Source organism: Mixophyes fleayi, chromosome 2 (assembly GCF_038048845.1).
Source record: "Mixophyes fleayi isolate aMixFle1 chromosome 2, aMixFle1.hap1, whole genome shotgun sequence".
Lineage (NCBI taxonomy): Eukaryota > Metazoa > Chordata > Amphibia > Anura > Limnodynastidae > Mixophyes > Mixophyes fleayi.
In genome coordinates, this window is record NC_134403.1 from 375,492,221 (window position 1) to 375,513,677 (window position 21,457).

General features: G+C 38.7%; 1 protein-coding gene across 4 annotated transcripts in view; it reads right to left on the reverse strand.

Moving 5' to 3' along the window:
- LOC142139679 (uncharacterized) overlaps positions 1–21,457 on the reverse strand; it is a 51,562-nt gene that overhangs the window by 28,134 nt on the left and 1,971 nt on the right. For all 4 annotated transcript variants that reach the window (XM_075197501.1, XM_075197499.1, XM_075197502.1 and 1 more), the window contains exons 2-3: positions 15,817–16,095; positions 2,949–3,185 (exon numbers count right to left, since the gene is read on the reverse strand). In XM_075197501.1, coding sequence (XP_075053602.1) covers positions 2,949–3,185; positions 15,817–16,095 — 516 coding nt within the window. The remainder of the gene's footprint in view (positions 1–2,948; positions 3,186–15,816; positions 16,096–21,457) is intronic.

Below are 21,457 nucleotides of genomic sequence, written 5' to 3' on the forward strand. Positions count from 1 at the left end.
CGACATTCAGTGCGAGCGCCGCACGGAGGAGGAGACCAGGGAGGGACCGCGTGACCACAAGGTAAGTATTTACTTATCTTTTTTTTTTTTATTAACAGCGCTGGCCCCTTGCCACAACCAAAACTCCTGCTGGGCCACATTTACAGGCAGGATGGGCCGCATGCGGCCCGCGGCCCGCGGCCCGCGGGTTGGGCAACCCTGATCTACATTATAATGTCACCTGTAGGTCAGAGGAATATACTGAGCCCTAGGAGCTTACACTCACCTGTCTGAGCTGATACCAGTAAGACACTGGCAGTAATACATGAGGATATCCCAGTTATACACAGTATACTGCCAGTCTTATGTCTCAGAGAGCGAACAGCACTGACATCTATATATCCCACCATATACTGCAATATATTACACAAAGATACCCAACTCCAGCTGCTAAACATACAGAGATTAGTAATAAACAAACCACTGTCTGGGACAATCTGTGTAACTGTCATCTGTAATACGGACAATACTGTGACAAACCGCTGTATATTGCAGAGATAACTACGCAGTCAGGCAGACATTGTACACGGATTCCCAGCCACAGATAAACCCATTGTCAGTCATATATTCCATAATATCCTTTTACTTGTCACAACTGCCCCATCCACAATTACTGGCCATATATCTCACAGATCTCCCTCTCTCCAGCCACTTACCTGGGTACTGATGAACATCCTTATGATACATAGCTCTGAATGAGCCAGGAACCGAAACTATGTGCAGGTACCAAGAGAGAGATCCAAGGACCATCATCACCATCAATACTATTTAACAATAGCAGCAGAGGTGTCGGCAAGTACAGTGGTCATCACTCGGTGGGCAGCGCGCGGATCCATCCACTGGAGCGGAGGTGTCATTTACGCTCCCATTTCACCAAGCACATCGTCCTTCCAGTGTCACCTGCTTTACCCGACTCTCACAACACATCATCATCATCTATTTATTTATATAGCGCCACTAATTCCGCAGCGCTGTACAGAGAACTCATTCACATCAGTCCCTGCCCCATTGGAGCTTACAGTCTAAATTCCCTAATATACACACACACACAGAGAGACAGACTAGGGTTAATTTTTGATAGCAGCCAATTAACCTACCAGTATGTTTTTGGAGTGTGGAAGGAAACCGGAGCACCCAGAGGAAACCCACGCAAACACGGGCAGAACATACAAACTCCTCACAGATAAGGCCATGGTCGGGAATTGAACTCATGACCCCAGTGCTGTAAGGCAGAAGTGCTAACCACTGAGCCACATCATCTTCACTACAGGGTCACCTGATTTACCCGACTCTCACAACACATCATCATGTACATATACCTGGGAATTTGAACACCGGACTTTGGTACAACTGGAGCAGGTGCTGTAGTATAGTATTGTAGTAGTAAATTTTATTATATTCATTTACAGAAAAAGGTGAAATTCTTTAACTTTTTCTAAGTTTTTACTTTCATTTTTCCACTCAGAAATTTTTATAGAATAACCCCCAAGGTGGAGGTGTCATATCCGGCAACGCATAGCACTGAGTACACTCAGGAGACCTCATACAAGACAATTGAGGAACCATGATTAGCTGATTCACAGATACCTGCGCTGGTCCAGTAATAAGTTCTCCCTACTGTCAGTTCATCCTTCCATAGTAAATCATCACACATACAGCTGCCTCTCCAAAGGCCAAACGATGCCGTATAAAAACACACCACCCCCTACCTGTAGTAACACAAGTCCCCTGTTCTATGTGTGACCCTCACTGACTGATTGTAGCAGAGATCACACACAGCATCTGTGAGAAACTTATACCCAAGAATCAGTAAAGTCACATGATACGGGGCGACACCTCGTTTCCCCACAGAGAGTATTAATATCACCTCAACCTGTTTGCACCTCGTTTCTTACAAACTGCGGACTATAAAAACATATACTTTTTCTAGCCCTCTGGTTCCCCATATTTCTCAGTCATATTTAGGCTTGCGTATATTCTAATTTGAAAGTAGTTACAATGTCTGCCAGCACGTATGGTTATCTTGCAGACTAGTTCATTGTTTCAGTCTAAGCAAAAGGATTATTGTCCACCAGTCCTGTATAGATATAAATCACACCAGGAGGTCTCATGTATTAAGATAGGTAAAAGGCCCACAGACAGAGGTCTATGTTTAATTACAGAGGACGGCATTGTGTATTTAAATGTAAATGTGTCTGGATTGTGATCTTTCCTGTTTAAACAAACTCTGCTGTATAGCCACAGAACAATACCTGTCCCTAATTAAGTCAGGAGTGGCTCCTCTGCTATCCCCCTGTCTGTATGTTTACCTGTGAAAAGGTAAACACAGAAAAGGTCCAATCAGGCAGGTCCTGAAATTGCTGATGTGGTAATTTTTGGGTTTAAAAGAAAGCTCCAGAGGACAGCAAATTGGCATTCACCACCCAGTGATAGCTGAAGTCAGGGTGGTGTTGAGATCCAGATCTCTGCCCCTAACAGGAAAGGGACAATCGTTCCCTGGAGTACTGCCGTTGCCCTGATCTACCTCTCCAGGTCTTTGGGGAGCTGTGTGTCCACCGAAAGTGGAGTGACAGTGACTCAGGACCTCTGCCTTGCTGGTAGTCTTAAAGGAGAGAGGGGGAGAAGCTTGGATGGATAGACAGCAGTCCCTGAGAGTGACAGGGATACTGGTGAGGTGTTGTCATTATACCCTGTATGTTGTCTGTGCCAGACTGTAGTGTTATTTGTTGCAAGTTATTATTTAAATATGTTTATTGCTGTTTGATTCTACCATTTTGTTAAATAAACATATTTATTTTATTTCTGATATTTGCCTGGGTGATGTTGAACCTCGGATAGATACCAGGTAGGCCAGCTGTGCGGGGCAGAAGGTTACATTAAACCCGGTATCCTCACACTCTCACACTCACCTGGTACAGCCTGCAATGGGACAGTCTGATTGTTCTTAGAGACGAGATTCCTTACGACACAGGTCACATTCTCCTCCTTATCCCCAGGGTGTCGGACTACGGTGATGGTCTGTTCTGTGGACATAACTCTGCTTCCGTTCAGCCATTCATAGGTCGCATCGGGAGTGGAGCACGTACAACCCAGTGTAACATTGTTCCCTTCTTTGTGGGTTGTGATAATGGGCATACACACATGATCTGTAACAAAGAGATTCACCATCAGATACAATACACTAGCCCTGTGTGACCCCATCACTCACATCGTCACACTACATCCCCCACTACCCCCACGTATACCCCCTGTGGGGCAATGTTACTGCTTATTATATCTCAGCCAGTTCATTTAATGCAAACAACATTATTTCACAGATCTCAAATGTTTTACCACCTCCTCCAGTTCATCTACCACAAGCACAAAATATTATAAAAAGCCAGAAAAGTAAATAAATAAACATAATGAATTAATGTTGGTTTAATCTGGATTCGCTCATCATCCCTCTTACCAGAGCTCTCATGAAGTGACACAGGGACAGTACGTGTAGTCTGGCTTGAAGCGTGTCGGACTTCGTGTTGTGTAGAGGTGACGTGGGAGGAGCAGATGTCTGCATCAGCCAATGGACACAGAGCAGTAACAATATAAAGGGGTATATAGGGGAATTAGTAGGGTGTCCTCTGCTGTGTGGAGGGGCACCTGGTTATTGGGGGGGAGGGGGGGGGGGTCAGATCCCATCCTCTGTTCCTTACAGCTGTACGTCGAAAACACAAACGTTTCTCCGGTAATAAAGTCAGCCCTGATGTCCTCTAGTCTCATGATTAAAGGGAACAATAAATTATGTATTTTATAAAAACTGAAATGTGTCATTTAATGAATGGACTTTCATGTGATGTTTTACACTTTGTGTCCCAACTAACATAGATGCACTGGTTTGTGGAGTCATCTCCAAAGATTGGTGATTAGCTCATGGGACCATCTAGGTGCACCGGGACCATCTAGGTGCACCGGGACCATCTAGGTGCACCGGGACCATCTAGGTGCACCGGGACCACCAGCATCTCTATGAAGCTGATCACGGCCACCGATGCCCCTCCGCTCCACGTCAGACCTACGCTCCAGTGGAAAGTGGCTCATCCGCTCTGTCCCAGAATAGATGTACCAGGGAAACATGAGCAGCAAGAGCCCAACTTCAAATCCTGCAAAATCCTGGAAGCTCCTTAATATTATACCTGTTCCCTCCTGCTGCCAGGAACACACCAGAGGCCGTTAGAATGAATGATTGTTGTTAGAGATCACTGAATCAAAGTATTTTTTTATTTGTGAGGTATAATATTAATCTACCCTCCTATTAGCTGCGGGATCCCTCAAGGCCGTGTTCTGGGACCACTGATTTATATATAATCTTACACAGTCTGTACATCGGAGTCTATGCGGATGATACTATATTATAGGTGCACATCTCACCGTAAAACTGCCCAGCAATCTGATGTGTAACGTTAGAGAACACAAAACAAACGGATTCTGAACGCTGATAATACAGTGTCCATGTTATTTGGGATGAAGCAGTGGGGGGCAGAAGAGAACGAGAGGTTGCCCATCACTGCTCTAAAGTGTATTACACCTGATCTACTTATTAGAGCAAACGCCAACACACTTATCTGACATCAGTGTCCAAATGTTAATATTGGGGTTTATGACTTGATCCTAAGCTTTTTCTGATTTGTATATAGACACCCCAACTTCCAAAATGTATCCCAAACCCTGCTTGCTGTATAGACTCAAATCCTATATAACTCCCATAGCCAGAAACACATTGTACAACTGTTAGTAATGCCTATTATAGACTATAGGCATGTAGTGTATGGTACAGTCTCCCAAAATAATCTCGGCAAGCTTAACACACTTTACAATCTGCATTTTTGTTTTGCTGTGTAATTTACACTTTACAAAGCCCACCATTGTGACATATTATTAGATCTATACCTGGTCCAGCCAACGCAGAGTTAATTTTGCCTGTTTATCCTTCAAAAGTTTTCTGGACAAATTACCCAAATACCTGAACAGACTTCTTACCCTTGCAGGTAACAGCACTTATCACCTTAGATCTACTTCCAGAAGCCAGCTGTTCCCTAAATTCAGTAAGTAATCTGGCCTTTGTGCCTTCTCATTCTGAGCTCTATATATCTGGAACAACCGACTACTTAAATCTTCCACTTGTCGGAGATGTTTCATATCTTCTGTCATCCGGTTATATAAAAATGTTAGTCATTGTAATGCCTAATACCCAGGAGACGCGGACGTACTGACAGTGACAATATTGCCTGTACATCCTCATGGTTTAATTTCTATTGCAGCTTCACCACACTTTCAGAGCATGTTCTGCCGATCTGTTGTGAACGGCTCAAAGGATCGACAAACGTTGCTTTCTGGGGTCATCAAGAGACAGAAGAAAAGATCTGAACACTGACTGCAGCTACCAAGACCAGCATCGCATTCTACCTGTGCTGCGGATCTGTTCCTTCACCTGTAGGGAATACTTCTTGCAGCTATAACTACCATAGAGACTGAATCAAACAGATTGGGGAACACACAACTGATTCTAACATCATATATAGCAGCTGCCTATATCTGGATCTTTTATGGATAATAACTTAGGTGTGAATCATTACCATGTTTCCCCTGGGGATCTCTGAGTGGACGTTTATCTTTTCCTCGCTAGGAATATTATTAAATTATTGGTGATTGATCATTTGATTGTGTGTTATACATCAAGTTATATGCACTGGATATTGAATTATACCTTGAATATATGGGCATATGTATAAGTCAGTAAAGTCTAGTGTCAAGATTGTTTTATAATTACTGTTGTTGAGAGCAGCAGTTCACTGTTTAAGGTTTATTTTTGTACACTAGCGCCTAAATATTAATATTTTAATTTCATATAACGCCTGATACCTCCTGTCTGTCACCAGGTCATAATTGTATATAATGTGTCCAGAACATACTTTAAAACAAGAAGTGACTTTCCCTTGTAAAATACCTTATTAATACATAAGAACGAAGTTCTGCACTGAGACCTGTCAGTGACTGCACTTGTTAAATTGAATTTTACAACCAGAAAAAGTTCTTGCATTGTAATACTGTTGCCGTGTGCACATGTAATCTGCACTATAAAGTTATATTTAGAGAAGATTAGGTGGATGATGTTGAACCAGAAGACATTGCTGGAGATAGAGGGTGAACTTTAAGAACAGGGGAGTAATGAGGGATCGGGACACAAATATCCAGAATATCCTGAAGCATTATAGGAAGGTTAAATAACGTGATAGGGTGGAAAAGGTTGATATGTGTTCATATAGAAAGAAACCAGTAAAATGATTATATTTCCTCCACAAAGGGTGATTAGTCTTTAGTGCATTTTTGTCCGCAGACACGGACAAGAGGACCGGTGTCCCCAGGGATGAAATCTGATCTAAGTGACCGTGGAATGATTGTTAGTGACAGACGGGGGGACTTCTATCACAGAAACTGCTGATATCCAGTCTGTAGAGATTACAGAGAACTATAAACATCCAGTGAGGGTCAGTTCTGTGGTTCGAAAACGCTTTGTTAATGAGAGAGGCCAGAGGAGAATGGTCGGACTGGTTCCAGGTGACAGGAAGGAGATAGTAACTCATATAATCATGCGTTACATCAGTGGATCCCAAACTTTCTCAGTTCGAGGAACCCTTCAGGTCTCCATAATTTTTCCAAGGCATCCCTAAGCCAAAATATGTACCAAGATGTCCCCTGCCTTGCCTAAAAATGTCTCTGGCCAAGGCACCCCTGTGAAATCGCCCGCTGCACCCCGGGGAGCCACGGCACACAGTTTGGGAACCTCTGGGTTACATCATAAGTATACAGAAGAACGCCTTTAAATGCACAGCACGTTGAACCTTGAAGTGGATGGGCCACAGCAGCAGCAGCAGACCACATCAGGTTCCACTCCTGTCATCTCAGTAAAAGAAACGGAAGCTGTACCGGTCAATTGAAAGCATGGAAGTGCAGCCAAGAGATCTGCAGCAGCTGCACAATGTGATCAGGTCACCATGGACCAGAAACTTAGTAATGTTTCCAGCGCATTGTAGAAATCATCCATTCAGGCTGTTCTGGAGGCAAAGGGGGTCTTGCCCAGTACTAGAAAGGTGTACCTAATAAACAGCACCACTAGCAGTTTCAAAACAACCCCCAGACGGAGAGGATCGTGGGACAGGCTGGTTATGAGTATTTGGGGGGGAACAAATAAGTGACATTTCATTATTTAACTTTACTACATTAATGTCCTATTTCTTCCCAAAACTACATTTCCAGCTGTGAGTGGACTTTATTAAAGGTAATGATCTATTATCAGAAAAACTGGGACATCGGGTGTCTGCTCTGCTGTATCTAAAACCTCTCCTACGCCTTTCAGACAGTGCTGCTAGAGACACACTGACGCCAGCAGTTCCCCTGCTCAGTGCAACACACACTGATGACGTAAGAAGCTTCCTGCCAGAACTGTCGCCAATACTGCAAAGTCTAGCAGTGACCAGAGAAACGACCGACTGGCTAATAAACTCCCACAGGGCAAGTGGGTGTAGTGACGTCTCTGAGAGCACAAAAACCCTGCACACAGAAACCTTATAAAAGTCTTGGCACCATCTACAATACACCTGTAACTCAGGACCAGCACTCACAGGTTCACACTAATATTGTTTTCACTCATGGGGGCTCCGCTTGTTATTTAAAACAAGGATTCTGTGCACTCAGTCACTGCTGATAGCTGCAGTGTTCACATAACAACTGGCGCTGAGTTCTACACTGTGCTGCTGAGCTTAGAGCACAATCCAACCGGAGGAACCACAAACAATAACTTACTCTCTACTCCTTATATTATATCACACTGGGGGTTAAAGATTGGCTGAAACATACAAACCAGGAGAGCTGCCACCATATTAATTCAGGCATCTTATTGAGAAAATAAACAAGACCAATCCTCAGGATATACCTGAGGGCAGCAGGCGCTGGGTAGAGGGCACTACCCACAACTGTATTATAACATATATCCAGTCATTATAGACAAGACCAAGCTGCAGCCGCAGCACCAGGCTGGAAAGATCTGCTCATTCTTCACCTGCTAATAAGATAATGGAGAAACATCTCCCAACCGCCAGCAAGGAGCCAACCCTCTGCATGACAAGTCCTAGTGGTCATCACTGCCTCAAGCGGATCTAATACTAATCCGTCAAGATCTCAAAAAAAATTAGGGAAAAACTAGGGGAAGCCGAGCACAGAATCTCATCCGTTGAAGACATCACTACCCCCTTGAAATGGGAAATCTGGACTCTCGCTTCACAAATAAATCTGTGGCAAAAAAATGTCAGCTCTAGAGGGAGGGTGGAGAAGACTATAGATATGAGGGCTCAACAGAGAGGGTAGAAGGTTCCAACCAAAATGCCTTTATGGAAATCTGTCTCACTCATAAATTTGGCAAGGAAGAGCCCACCCTGCAATTCATGGTTGAAAGGACGCACCGCCCTCCAGCACATCCCCCAAAACTGGGGGCTCCAACACAACTTCCACAGCAAAACTTCTACGCTACAAAGATCACAATACAGTGCTCAAACTAGCTATGCAGAGAAGACCTCCAGAACCATACTGCGCCAGTCTTCACCCGCTTTGTGATTGAAGGTAAAACAGCAGCTCACAAATCCTCCAGGTCAAAAGACGACTTCGGGAGCAACAACTCCCATACTCAATGCTGTTCCCGACCAGACTGCGAGTAGTGGCGGAGGGCAGAACACAATACATCACTAACCTACTGATGAGTATATGACATAGTCCGTGTGACTGGATCACTGCTAAATAACTTTTAGTATGAATTTATTAGAAGAAAATAGCACAGGGCGCTTATTATATAATTGCATATGCACTTATTTTTTATATTGTATATATTTTGAGATAGGAAATCGTTATTTCTGAGACCAGGATAAAAATAAGTTTTTTCTGTTTTAACTTTACTTAACTTTTAACTTTTTCTGATGCATATATCTGATACAATAGGCCTCTGTTTACAAAGTCTTTTGTGTATTGTGATGTGTTTAGTATGGAAGTGTCATTGTTTGGGATTTGTAAGGTTGCTAGTGGAAACCTCCAATTAGGCATAAGAGGAGGGAGTCTGATAGCAGGAAGTGCTAACGAAGTTTTGTGATGAAGTGTCAGATGTCTGCTCTGGCCAAAGGCCCAGCAGGGGGTTGTTACTGTGTGGCCTTTTGTCCAGAGTGAATTTCATAGATAAGCGCAAATTTTGTCAGCTTTAAAATGCATGTAAATCTATGTTTTGGGAAGCAGGGTACATCCTGATTCTAAAAATAGACTATTTCTGAACTGTATAAAAGGCATCAGCTTGTATTTGAAACTGATTTTCATCTGACCTGATCACACTGGTACTTTCAACCAGTGTGTGAGAGCAAATAAACATCATCTGCTTCAAAGACCTGCTTGAAACATCTTCAATATTGCTGTATTCCTGTGACCTGCAGATTAGACCCTAAATCTAATCTGCAATAACGAAAGGGGACGGTGGCAAAGTAAGCCCAGCCGATTCCCAGCAACAACAGACAGGGTGGCATACCGTGCCATACCATATCATTCCATGCCATGCCATACCGTTCCACGCCATACCGTGCCATGCCATACCATACCATGCCATACCGTGCCATACCATACCGTGCCATATCATACTTTGCCACACCGTGCCATACCATGCTATACCGTGCCATACCATACCGTGCCATACCATACCATGCCATACCGTGCCATACCATACCATACCGTGCCACACCGTGCCATACCATACGTGGCATACCGTGCAATACCATACCATACCATGCCATACCATACCGTGCCATACCGTGCCATGCCGTGCCATGCCATACCATACCGTGCCATATCATACTGTGCCACACCGTGCCATACCATACGTGGCATACCATACCATACCATACCATACCATACCATGCCATACCATACCGTGCCATGCCGTGCCATGCCATACCATACCGTGCCATATCATACTGTGCCACACCGTGCCATACCGTGCCGTACCATACCATACCGTGCCATACCATACCGTGCCATGCCATACCATGCCGTGCCATGCCATACCATACCGTGCCATATCATACTGTGCCACACCGTGCCATACCGTGCCGTACCATACCATACCATACCGTGCCATACCATACCGTGCCACACCATACGTGGCATACCATACCATACAACACCATGCATTCCCCATATTCAAGAGGAGTTTCAATTGTAAGCAAAAAATAATTACAAAGTTTCTCGAGCATGTACAAATCGATCCAAATGCAAATGTTTTTATCTGGACGGTCAGCACTTCCTCTCCTCTAATAATCTTACCTATTTATATACTAACCCCTGAGGCCGTGTCCCTGAGTGCCGACCACCGCACGTGTGCGGTGACCATCTTGAAATGAAGCTCCAGTGCCGGAAGGGTGAATATGAGGTTAAAGCACCGGGGCCACATGCATAAGTCAATGTTTAAATGTGTTTTTATTGAATAATGTATGATAATGTGTGCGCTGCGGCGCTGGGAGGGTAGTACCCAGCATATGGCGCCGGGGAGTGTGATAAATGGTTTTATAAATGTAAATAAAATGAATGAATGACTTCATGTAATGTGTATAGGCGCTCCAGCACCGGTAGTTAACCGGCGTGCAACTATGTAGTGTAGTGTATATTAAATGTGAACACTATTTGTGAAAATGTATCATTGCTGTGTGTGCGTAACCAGCGCGCAGCATTCAAATGGTTAATTAGGCTCCGGGAGTGTAAAATATGTTTAAAGTGTTAAAGTGTTTTGAATGAAATGTGTATAAAGTAAATGCACTTACCTGTCCTGGTGGTCCAGAGGGGGCAGCCGGAGGGACCTCCACAGCAGCCTCCAGGAATCACGTAGATCCAGGAGGTGCAGCATCTGCTGGGGGTCATAGTGGAGCTCAAGGAGCTTCGACTAGCATCAGTGCAGGGACTGCTGCCCCCGGATCTGGCTGCTCTCCCCTGGTACGGCTTTTGGCCAGGGAGCAGAGCCAGATCTCGGTACAGGGTCCCTGGAAGACAGTTTTAGGCAGGAGATTTAAAAGATAAATTTCTCGCCCCAGACAGAGAGGAACCAGGGAGGAGAGTGTGGGCTGAACCCCCCTCCCTGGAAGCTCGTGGACAGGGGGGGAAGTACACTCGCCCCTGCCACTAGCTTCAATGTAAAAAGGTGTTGACCCCTCTGGGCTGATTCACCTGCAGGCTGCATGATTCAGTCCAGATTAGTTAAAGGGGCAGTAGGCCGGATTAGCTCCTGCCAAGCTAGTGTCCAAAACTGTATAAGAAGAGACCTTTCTAGATACCACTAGTACCTCTAACTAGTGTAACTGTCCTTTTCAGGACTTCTTAAGCTAATAAACATCACTGCTTAAGGAACCTGCTTTGACACCTACTTACTTGCTGTAATTCCTGTGAATTTCAGATGAGACCAATATAATCCGTTTATCCAGCTGTTCTAAGGTTTGGAGCCAGCATCCAGTACCACCCCTCTGCCTGCTACCTGCAGCTCTGGTCAGTGTCATAGGCCAGGGGGAACCATCCACAGCAACCTTGATCTAACAAGAAGTCAGGGGTAGCAGCCCAGGTGTCCAGTGAGGGGGTAGACTAGCATCGAAAGTTACCTAGAAGGAACCAGTTCTAGATGCTGGCTAAGGAGCCTAGTAGCGGCAGTAGAGCCCATCCTACTGCGGTTAGAAGGGTGCAATTTGGGATAAACAAAGGGGATGGTGGCAAGGCAAGCCCAGCTGTTCCCCAGCAGCACGGACAGGGTGGCATAGGAGGTCCATCGTGTCACTAGCTGCTATTAGGTTAAACAAAGTCATAACCCAGATCATCCTCCTAGATTATGCCAGACTAACCCACAACCTCTAATCTTATAACGCCTATATATTCATCTACATATCGCACAACGCGAATGACGAGGCAGTGGTGGTGTCTCTTGATGAGGTCAAGGCTTTTGATGCAGTGGGGAGGACATATGGATATGTCACAAACCCCTTCAAATTGGGGATGGGCACATGTCAAGGATGTTCTTTGTCACCTCCAATATTCGCAGTGGCCATTGAACTCATTGCTTGTCTTATCAGATCACATCCGAATATCCGAGGACTTTTAATAGGCGATATTATTACCCTTACACGCTCCTCTTTCTGGCTGATACACAAGACTCACTTGATAATTTGCTACAAGTTGCTGATAGATTTGGAAGTATTTGGGGGTCTCAAGATATTTTTGGATCAATAAATTCATCGTGAAACTCTACGGGAGGAAAGGATACAACAATGGGCTCCAAAATGTATCTAACAACACGTCCAATTATGTATCACTAAGTATTGATCCAGTTGTTGAATATGTCAAATTGAAAACCCATAGTTGGAAAAATCTCCCACTTCAATGTGTCAGAAAAGGTTAACTTAAGTATCTCTATCATATACAACATATCCCCATATAAAACAAATATATATCCTCTCTGGTCTGGGGGGGAAACGAGATTAAGAATTAAGATGGACACATTGTGCAGATCCAACGCTTCAGGTGGTCCGCCAGTACCCAAACTCAAATTGTATTATCTGGCCGTACTACAGATATATATGAAAGAGAAGTCACCAGGAGGAACATTGAGACAGTTTATGAGAGAGCGGACGGCTCATCACTTACTGCAGGGGAAGAAATCAGAGGAAGGTGCTCCTATTATAAGACAAACAATACAAATCTGGATATCTGTACATAAACTTTCGGGGGGACAGGTATCAATCTGGAGACACCTTTATGTAACAATGGTAATTATGGCAAACTGGATAAAATGGGGGAAGAATAAAATCTGGTATAACTTTAGGATCACTTCAATCCAGATGTATATAAATAAATCCCTAAAACAGTGGTTCCCAAACTGGGTGCCGCGGCTGGGGCCGGGGATAAGCAAGGTGGGGGCAACTTGGTAATTATTTTGACTTGGGGGTGCCTTGAAAAAATGATGGCGACCCAAAGGTTGCCTCAAACTGAGAAAGTTTAGGATCCACTGATCTAAAATATTTTTTAAATAACTTAAAATAAAACGTAATGTCATAAATAACTTATTCTATAGATACTTCAACTACGTCATGCTCTGGGAACACAATTTGGTAGCATTATACCACTATTGAGTAATGTTCCACTCAAGAATAGTGGTCATAGGTGGTTCCCGCAAATTAATTTCAACATTATACTCAGATCTCTTGCTGCACGTTGTGCCGGGGGTCTCCCGGCTCTGAAACTTAAAAGGGAAGACGTCATTAGTCGAGCATCAAAGGAGGCGTGGGATCCATGCTGAGATGTCCATCTTATGTGAGATCTCAACAACTCCCCCGTACATCCCACATATAGTGTATGTCACTGCCCTCAGATCATACAAGTATAGAAGGAACTCAGACTCTCCAAAGTCTAGGACTGTAACAGGTTCGTTCTGGTGTATGTGTTGGGAATGTCCTGGGGTCCATATTCTCTGGACATCATGTGGGAATGTCCACAAATGGGTGACCTTGGACAAAGATACTGAGCAGCATGAAGGAGTCACAGACCACTAGTAGGACAGTTATACACAGATATAATAGAATCCGTCTGCGATGGTCCAAGTCACGGTATGTGCTGCAGCCTCAGGAAGATGAGATGACTGATTAGCTCTCGGGGGGCCCTGTATGTCGCTGGCACAATATTTGTTGTGATGTGCTGGGTACATACTGGATGCAGGAGGGAGGGGGGCAGACAGCGTGAAGCGGACCTGTGACCATGAGCCAAGCACGGAGACACTGATCATCATTTATTTATATAGCGCCACCAATTCCACAGCGCTGTACAGAGAATATTTGTCATTTCCATCAGTCTCTGCCCCATCGGAGCTTACACAAGAAAAAATACACAGCGCAGAGAGGAAGATACATACGGTGGATACCAATTAATACATTTAAATGAATTCATCCAAGGAAAATACAATATGTAACAATTTATTACAATAAAATACACACACACAGTTAAAACAGTAACAGAGGGAAATATCCCACGAGAAATAAAAAAAATAGTGTATCAATATTATAAGTAAATGATCTTATTATCTCAGCACCAACAAGTAGGAGGATCCGATATAGCAAATTACTTAACTCTAAAATAAAGTATATGTGTTGACTCCTCGAGTCCAATATATATCCCACAATATTGTTGTATTTCAGTAGCCACCAAGCCAGAGCTCCTCATCCACATACTGCCGTCTTATTAGCCATTCACAACGGAGAAATATAATTGGAACTGAGTTCAAGGAGCATCCTGGGGTATAGACGGGCTACAAAGGAGTCAGCAAGAGATCTTACACTTACAGTCTCCACGGAGCACTCACTCGTACTTGTTCTTATTCCAGCCGAATTTCTCCATCCCCGCTGTCACCTTGATGATAGACACTCTCCGATACAGGGACTGGGTGCGCACCTAATTGTTCTCCGGACAAAATCAGCCAATCTTGAAGGTGAGTTCCTTGTAGTGCAGCTGCTTTCTTACGGTGTAATAGGTTGGATTTTAGCCGGGCAATCACCTCAGATGCAGAGTGAGTTTTGCAAATCAGAATTCAATATTCAAGCGACGCGTTTCGTCCACTACTTGTGGACTTTTTCAAAGCCATGTTCCGTGGAGACTGTGAGTGTAAGATCTCTTGCTGACTCCTTTGTAGCCCGTCTATACCGCAGAATGCGCCTTGAACTCAGTTCCAATTATATTTCTCCGTAGTGAACGGCTAATAAGACGGCAGTATGTGGATGAGGAGCTCTGGCTTGGTGGCTACTGAAATACAACAATATTGTGGGATATATATTGGACTTGAGGACTCCCAACACATATACTTTTATTTAGAGTTAAGTCATTTGCTATATCGGATCCTCCTACTTGTTTGTGCTCAGAGCGCATATGAGATAATAAGATCATTTACTCATGATATTGATACACTTATAGCTTTTTATATATATTTTTTATTTCTTGTGGGGTATTTACCTGTGTTACTGTTTTTAACTATGTGTGTGTATTTTATTGTAATAAATTGTTATATACTATAATTTCCTTGGATGAATTCATTTACATGTATTAATTGGTATCCACCGTATGTATCTTCCTCTCTGCGCTGTGTATTTCTTCTTGTGATCTACCTCAAGCAATGAAGATTGACACTATCCCCAACACAGCTGCGTTGGAGGATTCATGAGCTGTAGTATTCTATTACTAGCGCAAGGTACATGTTTTTCTGTTTGGTCCATCGCAGCTTACAGTCTACATTCCCTAACACACCAACACACACAGACACACACACACACACCAACACACCGACACACACAGACTAGGATTCATATTGTCAGCAGCCAATAAAACTACTAGTAGGTAGTGTGGAAACCAGAGCACCCGGAGGAAACCCACGTAAACATGGGGAGAACATACAAGCTCCACACAGATACGGCCACCGTGCTGCTTGTAAGAACTTACAATCTAGAGGATTCTACATTATTATAATATTGTTTCCTGGGGTTAGATTTAGTTGGGGAACTACTTTATGTGGTATGTTTGTGATTTTCAAATTCATAAATATCTTTTCAATAAAAAAAACTTCATTAAAAAATAAGATAAACCTTTACTGAGGAGTAGAGGACTACAATGTATCACGCTGGGGGTTAGTAACGTACTTACCGTACACACGGACCGAGCGTTCTGTCGGTTGAATTTCACCTCCAATAATGACCTCTGCTTTGAATGTCCCGCTGTCCGCTAGAGACAGATTTCTTATGGTCAGACGTCCGGTCAAATCTCCATCTGCTCTGCTAGACCAGTGCTGATAATAATAGGTACCAGAGTCCTTGTTGAACTCCACAATTTTATTGCCATTTAGTGTCCAGGTAATTTCATCGGGGACTCCAGTGAAAACTGCTGTAAGTGTCACATCGTCTCCAGAGAGTTCATTTCTCTGAGCTGAGGAGAGACCAGGAAATATAATCACTACATACTGTAATATAATCATATAGGTGATAATATATACTGTACTAATAGCAGGATATACAGTGTGTAATATAATCATATAGGTGATAATATATACTGTACTAATAGCAGGATATACAGTGTGTAATATAATCATATAGGTGATAATATATACTGTACTAATAGCAGGATATACAGTGTGTAATATAATCATATAGGTGATAATATATACTGTACTAATAGTAGGATATACAGTGTGTAATATATGTAGATGTGAGCAGTGTATTTATACATACAGGATATTATATATGTAAAGCGCTACGGAATATGTTGGCGCTATATAAATAAATGATGATGATGATGATGATGATATATATGTAGATGAGAGCAGTGTATATATACATAGTATATTATATAGTGTATATATATGTAGATGAGAGCAGTGTATATATACATAGTATATTATATAGTGTATATATATGTAGATGAGAGCAGTGTATATATACATAGTATATTATATAGTGTATATATATGTAGATGAGAGCAGTGTATATGTACATAGTATATTATATAGTGTATATATATGTAGATGAGAGCAGTGTATATATACATAGTATATTATATAGTATATATATATATATGTAGATGAGAGCAGTGTATATATATATAGTAGTTTATATAGTGTATATATATGTAGATGAGAGCAGTGTATATATACATAGTATATTATATAGTGTATATATATGTAGATGAGAGCAGTGTATATATACATAGTATATTATATAGTGTATATATATGTAGATGAGAGCAGTGTATATATACATAGTATATTATATAGTGTATATATATATATGTAGATGAGAGCAGTGTATATATACATAGTATATTATATAGTGTATATATAAATATGTAGATGAGAGCAGTGTATATATACATAGTATATTATATAGTGTATATATATGTAGATGAGAGCAGTGTATATATACATAGTATATTATATAGTGTATATATATGTAGATGAGAGCAGTGTATATGTACATAGTATATTATATAGTGTATATATATGTAGATGAGAGCAGTGTATATGTACATAGTATATTATATAGTGTATATATATATGTAGATGAGAGCAGTGTATATGTACATAGTATATTATATAGTGTATATATATGTAGATGAGAGCAGTGTATATATACATAGTATATTATATAGTGTATATATATGTAGATGAGAGCAGTGTATATATACATAGTATATTATATAGTGTATATATATGTAGATGAGAGCAGTGTATATATACATAGTATATTATATAGTGTATATATATGTAGATGAGAGCAGTGTATATATACATAGTATATTATATAGTGTATATATATGTAGATAAGAGCAGTGTATATATACATAGTATATTATATAGTGTATATATATGTAGATGAGAGCAGTGTATATGTACATAGTATATTATATAGTGTATATATATGTAGATGAGAGCAGTGTATATGTACATAGTATATTATATAGTGTATATATATATGTAGATGAGAGTAGTGTATATATACATAGTATATTATATAGTGTATATATATGTAGATGAGAGCAGTGTATATATACATAGTATATTATATAGTGTATATATATGTAGATGAGAGCAGTGTATATATATACATAGTATATTATATAGTGTATATATATGTAGATGAGAGCAGTGTATATATACATAGTATATTATATAGTGTATATATATGTAGATGAGAGCAGTGTATATGTACATAGTATATTATATAGTGTATATATATATGTAGATGAGAGCAGTGTATATGTACATAGTATATTATATAGTATATATATGTAGATGAGAGCAGTGTATATTTACATAGTATATTATATAGTGTATATATATGTAGATGAGAGCAGTGTATATATACATAGTATATTATATAGTGTATATATATGTAGATGAGAGCAGTGTATATATACATAGTATATTATATAGTGTATATATATGTAGATGAGAGCAGTGTATATTTACATAGTATATTATATAGTGTATATATATGTAGATGAGAGCAGTGTATATGTACATAGTATATTATATAGTATATATATGTAGATGAGAGCAGTGTATATTTACATAGTATATTATATAGTGTATATATATGTAGATGAGAGCAGTGTATATATACATAGTATATTATATAGTGTATATATATGTAGATGAGAGCAGTGTATATATACATAGTATATTATATAGTGTATATATATGTAGATGAGAGCAGTGTATATATACATAGTATATTATATAGTGTATATATATGTAGATGAGAGCAGTGTATATGTACATAGTATATTATATAGTGTATATATATATGTAGATGAGAGCAGTGTATATATACATAGTATATTATATAGTGTATATATATGTAGATGAGAGCAGTGTATATATACATAGTATATTATATAGTGTATATATATGTAGATGAGAGCAGTGTATATATACATAGTATATTATATAGTGTATATATATGTAGATGAGAGCAGTGTATATGTACATAGTATATTATATAGTGTATATATATATGTAGATGAGAGCAGTGTATATGTACATAGTATATTATATAGTATATATATGTAGATGAGAGCAGTGTATATTTACATAGTATATTATATAGTGTATATATATGTAGATGAGAGCAGTGTATATATACATAGTATATTATATAGTGTATATATATGTAGATGAGAGCAGTGTATATGTACATAGTATATTATATAGTGTATATATAATATATACATAGTATATTATATAGTGTATATATATGTAGATGAGAGCAGTGTATATGTACATAGTATATTATATAGTATATATATATGTAGATGAGAGCAGTGTATATATACATAGTATATTATATAGTGTATATATATGTAGATGAGAGCAGTGTATATATACATAGTATATTATATAGTGTATATATATGTAGATGAGAGCAGTGTATATATACATAGGATATTATATAGTGTATATATATGTAGATGAGAGCAGTGTATATATACATAGTATATTATATAGTGTATATATATATGTAGATGAGAGCAGTGTATATATACATAGTATATTATATAGTGTATATATATGTAGATGAGAGCAGTGTATATATACATAGTATATTATATAGTGTATATATATGTAGATGAGAGCAGTGTATATATACATAGTATATTATATAGTATATGTCGATGAGAGCAGTGTATATATACATAGTATATTATATAGTGTATATATATGTAGATGAGAGCAGTGTATATATACATAGTATATTATATAGTATATATATATGTAGATGAGAGCAGTGTATATATACATAGTATATTATATAGTGTATATATATATATATGTAGATGAGAGCAGTGTATATATACATAGTATATTATATAGTGTGTATATATATGTAGATGAGAGCAGTGTATATATACATAGTATATTATATAGTGTGTATAGATATGTAGATGAGAGCAGTGTATATATACATAGTATATTATATAGTGTATATATATATATGTAGATGAGAGTAGTGTATATATACATAGTATATTATATAGTGTATATATATATATGTAGATGAGAGCAGTGTATATATACATAGTATATTATATAGTGTATATATATGTAGATGAGAGCAGTGTATATATACATAGTATATTATATAGTGTATATATATGTAGATGAGAGCAGTGTATATATACATAGTATATTATGTAGTGTATAAATATGTAGATGAGAGCAGTGTATATATACATAGTATATTATATAGTATATATATATGTAGATGAGAGCAGTGTATATATACATAGTATATTATATAGTGTATATATATATATGTAGATGAGAGCAGTGTATATATACATAGTATATTATATAGTGTATATATATGTAGATGAGAGCAGTGTATATATACATAGTATATTATATAGTGTATATATATGTAGATGAGAGCAGTGTATATGTACATAGTATATTATATAGTGTATATATATGTAGATGAGAGCAGTGTATATGTACATAGTATATTATATAGTGTATATATATGTAGATGAGAGCAGTGTATATATACATAGTATATTATATAGTGTATATATATATATGTAGATGAGAGCAGTGTATATGTACATAGTATATTATATAGTGTATATATATGTAGATGAGAGCAGTGCATATGTACATAGTATATTATATAGTGTATATATATGTAGATGAGAGCAGTGTATATATACATAGTATATTATATAGTGTATATATATGTAGATGAGAGCAGTGTATATGTACATAGTATATTATATAGTATATATATATATATGTAGATGAGAGCAGTGTATATGTACATAGTATATTATATAGTGTATATATATGTAGATGAGAGCAGTGTATATATACATAGTATATTATATAGTGTATATATATGTAGATGAGAGCAGTGTATATGTACATAGTATATTATATAGTGTATATATATGTAGATGAGAGCAGTGTATATGTACATAGTATATTATATAGTGTATATATATGTAGATGAGAGCAGTGTATATATACATAGTATATTATATAGTGTATATATATATGTAGATGAGAGCAGTGTATATGTACATAGTATATTATATAGTATATATATATGTAGATGAGAGCAGTGTATATGTACATAGTATATTATATAGTGTATATATATGTAGATGAGAGCAGTGTATATATACATAGTATATTATATAGTGTATATATATGTAGATGAGAGCAGTGTATATGTACATAGTATATTATATAGTGTATATATATGTAGATGAGAGCAGTGTATATGTACATAGTATATTATATAGTGTATATATATGTAGATGAGAGCAGTGTATATATACATAGTATATTATATAGTGTATATATATATATGTAGATGAGAGCAGTGTATATGTACATAGTATATTATATATGTATATATATGTAGATGAGAGCAGTGTATATTTACATAGTATATGATATAGTGTATATATATGTAGATGAGAGCAGTGTATATATACATAGTATATTATATAGTGTATATATATGTAGATGAGAGCAGTGTATATATACATAGTATATTATATAGTGTATATATATTGTAGATGAGAGCAGTGTATATATATTACATAGTATATTATATAGTGTGTATATATATGTAGATGAGAGCAGTGTATATATACATAGTATATATTATATAGTATATATATATGTAGATGAGAGCAGTGTATATACTATTACAAGAGTATATTAATATATAGTGTATATATATGTAGATGAGAGCAGTGTATTATATACATAGTATATTATATAGTA